Genomic DNA, 7,181 nt, shown 5'->3' with positions numbered 1-7,181 from the left:
GACGAGATATTTCAAGAACTATCAAGTACTACTTCAGTGCGCCATACTATTCATTGTTATTGGTTCGAAGCTAACCTAACTCGCCCGCTTTCATTATTACCCGAGCTCTTAAAATCTTCACCATCTTTAATAAGGTGTATTATTTACTACAAACTTGATAATTTCGACATTGCTGATCCTAGCAGTATGCAGGATCCGTGTCACGTATCAGCCTAGTAAATGGCCCAGCTCACAACGAGTCTCGATAGATAGATAGTTTATTGATATTCTTACATGACAGTCTAAAAACTGAATTGCGTAAAAATACAGAGATAAATTATTAAATAAAACTAGCTCGCAGCTCAGTTGGTTAGAGCGCCCAACCGGTATCTGGGAGGCCATGGGTTCGATTCCCGTCAGGGACTCCAAATTTTTCTTTGTCCCATGCTCGTGTCATGTTGAACATCTCATCTTTATTATTTATTACCGAGCTTAAAATTTACCATCTTTATTATTTACTAATAACGAGTTTATTACAGTATATATCCATATGACATGGCTCTCCATCTGCAATATACTTACTACAAATTAAAATTATCAATAAATAAATTAAAATATCAAATATTAAACAATAAAAAATGAATCCACATTAGATCTCTTTCAGCTTGTCTTAATAAATATTTAAATGTGTATTTTCCCAGTTCAGCCCTCGATCTTGGTTAATAAGATGTGTGTATGAACTTACGAACACAATCCAATTCACAGCCAGTGTTACAGCATTTCAAGCCTTCAGGGCAGTTCGTGTCCTCTTGACAAAAGTTATCTACTTCGTCTGGGCATTCAGCTGGAGGTTCAAAGTCTGGACAGATACCGGGTCCTGAAACAAAGTAAAACATGGTTTAATTGTTAACAACTTAAACAGCTTAACCAGCGTCGCAAGGTCAGGGCTGCAATTAACAATTGGTTCATGCTTTAGCGTGCTCCATCGAGTTATGGAGCACGCGGGAAGTTTGGAGAGCACGAGAGAAGCGTAAGAGTTGCCCGAGGCAATAGCCGAGGGCAACTCTAGCTTCTTGGGTGCTCTCCAAACTTCCCAAGTGCTCCATAACTCAATGGAGCACAGCTAAAAGCATGAACCAATTGTTTTATAACATTGCCGGTGGAATTGTGCATCAAAACCGGTCGCGGGAAAAAAAACTGTGTTTATTGTGTGCAGTGTGAGAACATAAACTTAGCGGTCGAGTGATAAGTGTTGTTTTCCGCTGGCTGAGGCACGAATTAAGCGGAAAACGTTTTTCTCACACACGGCTGGGAGTCTGGGTGCTAGTGTGCAGGGGGTCTAGGTCACATGATGATTTTTTTTCTTGTTGCGTGCTTCAGCTTGGCATAGCTACCAGTTGTGTGTGAGAAATTACACATGTACAAGTTTACACGATTGGAGCAGTTTGTGTCAAATGGCTGATAAATTGACTAAGTTTATACGGTGGCAGAGCGAAGGGAAAAAAGGACGAAAACAGCAAATACTGCTGTTGATTCTGAGGTTAATTTTCGCTGAATTAAAATTAAAATGTTTACTCCCGAGTGGAAGAAAATTAAAACAAAACAACCTCGAACAGCCGAACAGATTCCAAGGATTAAAAGAGTCAAAGAATTCGGTTCCATGCTTAGTTTTAAGTATTTTTGTGGACCGATTTTATTTGTAGTTGATGTAAATAAACATTTATTTTTGAAAACGGTAGTTGAATGAAGGGCCCGATGAAGTAAATTTTTCCCGAGCAGCAAGATCACAACAGAGCCGTAGACGCTTTGGTGTAATGCTTAAAACGCGAAAACTTTGGTCATGCAGCTAGTTTTTAGTGCCATCGAGCTGTTGTCATTCATGGTTGGCCCATTCTTCCACGTTAGGGCCGTGAAAAAATGATTTTCGTCCTTCGAGACTCGCTCGTAAGTTGTTGTTGTTTGAATGAAGAAAAGCACACAAACAACTTTGACGGCAAAATCGAATTTATTTTCTCTTTTGCTCTCCGTCTCGTAATAAGAAACCGCTTACCTTGTAGCTCGTATCCTTGGAAAAATATTGAAAGGATTCACTTTTCATATTCCGAAGATAACATGTCATCGCTTTCACAAAACACAGCATATGAGCTTTACTCAGTGAGATTTTCACTCGTCGATTACGTCATCAGTGTGCTCCATCGGGATTTTGAGCACGCTTACATATACTGAATTTGATTGCGCGGCTCTGCTTGCTATGTTATAAATAACAGTTGGTCATCGGACATGGGCCGATCAAAAATTGCTCGTGTCTGACGAAATCCCTAATTCACTTGCATTCTTGTATGGCAGAAAAATGGCATCCAGTGTGTGGGAACTTCATTTCTTTTATAAGAAGTCTAATTAATATATGGTTAGAAATAGGTCCTCCTCTCTATTCAGCCACCCCTCCCTCAAAAGCTCCTGAAAGGAAATAAGGTCCCCTCAGGGGCTTATCATTTCACAGGGTTCAGCTGCAGTCACCCCAAAACGCAGACCATGCAGACTGCAGACCACGCAGACCATGCAGACTGAGTACTTTTTTCATAAACTAGTTCTTGCTTTTACTTAAATTGACTTACATTATTCAATTCTAGAATTAAAAGATGAATGCCTTGTTTGTATACTATTAGCATGTTGTCCCTGCCTATTACAGACCTCTCAAGTCTCACGATTTTGTCGTGAGACTCACGGTTTTCACTTCAATCTCAAGATGAGAAACAGAAATCTCACGCCAAACAGAGTAACAAGTCACTTGATTAGCGCCTGGTTTTAGGACTCTTTTAGTTATTTTTGTCCGTCAGTTGATCAATCTCCCGGTTATTACTGAAATCTCCAGATTTTTTGACCTCAATCTCCAGATTTCCAGTGCTTTGAGGTTGAGAGGTCTGCTATTACACTATTACCGTACCCAAATTCGCAAGAAGCCAATCAGAAGCGCGATCTACTGTCCTGATATCCTACGATATCAAGTCACTGACCTGATATGCCCCCATATCACGGTCACTTTGAAGTAAAGTAGTGTTACTGTGTGATGAATTGAAAAGAGGTTTTACCAATAGAACAGAACTTCATAATTTAAATTTAGCGGTGTTAAGCGGTCGTAAAAAGAGAAAAACTTTCCCGCCAAAACTAAACTTGAGCGCGCTCGCCAATTGCGCGATGTTTGCCGACGAGTACTGAGACATTCAGAGTGAAAAAATTGGAGTCGGAATTTCCAAGTTTTTTGCTAAATTTTAATTTTGAAAATGTAGAGAATGAAACTCTAAACAAACGAGTGGAAAAGGCAGAAGAGGAACTTGGTAAAAGTGTCGAAGACCAAGTCATCACAATTTACAGTACGTACCTTGCAAGCATGGCTTCAACAGAGCGATAAATATAACCGGATTTTTTGCTGAATTTGGGTACGGAAAATACCTAATCGTACCTTTTTGGTACGCTTCGGCTGCATATCAGGCTCGTTTGGTCTCGCCATGGGTATTTTGGCTCGACTGCGTCTCGCCAAAATACGAACCATGGCACGACCAAACTCGCCTGATATGCAGCCGAAGCGTACCAAAAGGTACGATTAGGTATAACAACCTGCAGTGTACATGCTAATCCCATATAGCTCTCAAGTTGTTTTCTCAATATTGTAGTGTCTAGATGACAAATGTTTAAAATCAAATTCTGTTTCACCTACTGCATCATGCAAACAAATACAAAACTCCATGGAACAATCTTTTTAGTTTTTGCAATGCAATGGTTCTGGGGATACTAAGACACAAACTGGTAAATGCTTATCTCTTATACTAAACTCACAAAACTTAAGTGAACTGGTTGTCCTACAAACTAGAAATGTCATTTATAATTAAACTTCATTTAAAACTTTTTCTGGGATCAAAGTTCGGGATTTTGACGCTGTGTCTTCTCTGATTTGTGGTTCACGATAATCTGACACTGTATGAAAAACTCGAGCTAAGAATTTCCCAGTTTACTTCTATTTACGTCTTGATTACCTCGGAAAGGTTACTCTAAACGTAGTAATATTGAAAAATGCGAGTTACTTTCTCACAACAAAATCTTACCTGGGTCCTTATAACATTGAACAAAAACATTCTTTCCCTGGTGACCGATAAAAAGTCGCACTTTCCTCGGCGCGGCGCGAATTGAAATCAAGCATGCGCAAAAATTACATACACATTTGATTGAATTAATTTTAATGGTTAATAGCCTATTACTTTACTTTCTCTGTTCTCCAAAACTGAACGATAAAAACTATAAATTAACTTATATGTTTATTTCTAAGGCGGATACTAAAGAAGCATTAGTTTCCTTCGTTGCCAAGTTTTCGAGCGATGAATGATCTCTTGTGTTGTCACGCTGTATGGCGTGACAGCAACCCAGATCGGAAAGCATTTCTGGAATGTCTCACATATCCTTCAAAAATAATAAAAACCCAAGAAATCTCCTCCTGTTTGGAGCACTCAGAGCTTGAAACTATTTAAGCCTTGATATTCCTAGTAGAAAAAGTCATGTTATTAAGAAATCTAGCGGGGTTATTTCGCGCAATCCGTGATAGACCGTGTAAATGGTGAAGCGCTGACAAGTCACAAAGAACTATTGTTGTAGTCACGAATGCTCCCTCATGTGCAAAAAAAGATTTAAAATAATTATTCATTAGAAATTCTTCCAAATGTTGTTATTCGCCTATCGACGATTTGTTTCGAGACGAAGCTTTGCTTCCCCAGAAACCGTGCGCAGAAACCGTAATCACCTATTTGTTATGTTAGCCAGAATGTAAAGCCATGGCCCATGTTGGATAACGCGTGTAAATACCCGCTAGATGTTTGGCGTTTTAAAATGAAAGGTTTCAGCGCTTGTAATTGGACTGATAATCTGTAAACTAACAAAAGATTTTCATTTACCGCACAGTATTATTGATACCCTGAACTGAATATCATGGCCTGATTGGCAACTAGAAAATCCCACGACTCTTGCAAACTTAACGTCTGCTCAGCGCATAACTTAGACATTCCCCAGCCCCATTTCGGGTGTAAGCTGTGCAAAATCAAACGCGCATTCAGTTACAGAAATCTCTGGGGAAGATTACATCTAATCTAGGTGTTCTATACTCGCACAAAACAGCGTAATACGAAGAAGAAATGAGCTAAATCGAAAGATCTAGTCGACGCCTTAGACAATGAATTGATGATTGTTAATAACTTGATGTACTTACTATTCGCTCCGCCGCCACCGTGTTGAGCCAGAGCGTGACTCATAAACATCAGTAATAAAGGCAAAACGAAGATCGTGAGGGAACGGGCCATGCTTGAAGGCTGCCTAGATAGGTCAAACACTGTGCAAAATGCTCACAGCACTACACACAAGCGACAAGACCTAAATTCAGTACAGCCTTGAGAGCGACCAGTGTACTGCGTTCTGCGCGTGCAAAGACAGTTCTGATGGGAAGCTATATCGAATGTCCTTTGTTCGACCAATGAATAAAGCTTTCTTACGGGTAAGACGAAATATGATAAGAAGCAGAAATCTTTCACTCGCTGCCTACTGTGCATGTCCATGCGGTTTTAGAAATGTCTAGACACCAAGTCACAAGGTAACGCTTTCACTGAACTGATCGACTTTGAATGAAAGGCCTACAGTTTAATCTAATGACGAAACATTTTCGTTCTTCATTCTTAATTCCTATTCATTGGTCTGACATTGGCGTCGAGTTTCAGTTTTTTTAGAAGTAAAGAGCCGGATTATAAAATGTAAATGATTGAAGGAGATAATTGATCTATTAAACAAAGACAGATAATTAACTGCAAAACCATTTGGTTCCACTTTTGAAATAATGCTGGGAGGCATAGGCGTACGAGGCGAGGGGGGGGGGGCGAGGGGGGGGGGCAAGGGGGGCTGCAGCCCCCCCAGCGCCGAAATTTTTCGGGCAAAACGCTTGGAATTCGGGCAACAAGAGAGATAATAAGCCGACAAATTAAATCTCAACATTACGTTCAAAACGAATTACATCAACAGAAAATAGTATTGGAAATACAACGTGGTGATTCAAAAGTTTAACTGATTTTTCATTTATATGTTTTCGTTTCCTCTCACAAATTGCTATTATCACGTTCAATTTCTCGTAAATTTTCCGTGAACCCTCAGTTTGATAGAGTTGCAATTATTTCGAAGTGAGGAGGAAATTGGCGAGCCTGAGGGCGACCAGAACTTAAGTTAGGATTCTGTATAGTTGAGCGTTTGCGCGCGGTGGATCCAGTGTAAGACCTTGAAACAAAGCTGTAAAATATGCGATGAAGCTAATGCTTTTGACTCAAATGTTAAGGGCTACCTCAAAACTTTCAACAAAATGTTTAAACCCATTTTGTGAGGGAAAAACAATGTTAATTTTCTCCCAAAAAAAACGTTAATTTTTGCTGAACTCAGAAGCGGATAAAGAAGAAAAAGGATACAGTGCATTGACATCTTCGGGCAACACCACGAAATTAATTGAAAAACTATCTTTTCCTCGAAGCAAGCAGGCAAGTTAATGTATGTACACAACTATTTCAATGCGCGTCTCGTTGTCCATTTTAAATGCCTCTTTATTAATCGGGCGTGGCCGATTTATAGTTTACCCTTTGGTCGTCCTAGAGCGTAGTCTCCTGGCGCGGCCAAAAAGACGGGGATAGCTTGGGGGTTGCTACAAAACCGCTACGGGTGACGCATACCGCAATGGTTTTCATTTTAGTTTTGACAGGAAATCGTTGCAGGCACACTTGGTCGACTTTTGGGTTAATGTGTAATCAGGTTGTGTTTTTTTGCTTCGGCGGAAGGACAGAGAAAAAAGCTTACGGGGCAAAGTACAGTATGGGGCCCAGTTCTCGGCCACTTTTGACGTAAACTTGTATTTCTTACCTCAGAAGAACCGCAGGAACTTGAAATTTCTCCCAGAGCTAGCTACATTATTCAGCTTTTTGGTGTAAAGCTATCGACCGGTCAAAAATTAATTTGCCCGAGCAATAATAAAAATAAAAGCTCCATTTGTGGGCCCAGTTCTCGGCCACCTTGGCCCAGTTCTCGGCCACTAAAAAGCTTGTGCGTAATTATCTGTAAAAAAAAATGCTCAATTAATTTTTACAGTCATAAAATCACTCTGTAAATCTATTTATGTTATATCGATCCCAAAT

The 7,181-nt window shown here is 39.9% G+C and overlaps 1 protein-coding gene across 1 annotated transcript in view; it reads right to left on the bottom strand.

The window, feature by feature from the left end:
- LOC144661319 (uncharacterized) overlaps positions 1–5,455 on the bottom strand; it is a 73,567-nt gene extending 68,112 nt beyond the window's left edge. Inside the window, exons 1-2 of the mRNA XM_078522044.1 lie at positions 5,231–5,455; positions 725–856 (exon numbers count right to left, since the gene is read on the bottom strand). Coding sequence (XP_078378170.1) covers positions 725–856; positions 5,231–5,321 — 223 coding nt within the window. The 5' untranslated portion in view covers positions 5,322–5,455. The remainder of the gene's footprint in view (positions 1–724; positions 857–5,230) is intronic.
- Positions 5,456–7,181: the final 1,726 nt, after the last annotated feature.

Source organism: Oculina patagonica, chromosome 7, assembly GCF_052425735.1.
Source record: "Oculina patagonica isolate OP01 chromosome 7, crgOcupat, whole genome shotgun sequence".
Taxonomy (NCBI): Eukaryota; Metazoa; Cnidaria; class Anthozoa; order Scleractinia; family Oculinidae; genus Oculina; species Oculina patagonica.
Note: the sequence above shows the minus strand (reverse complement) of the source record. Positions and strands in the feature narration are given on the sequence as shown.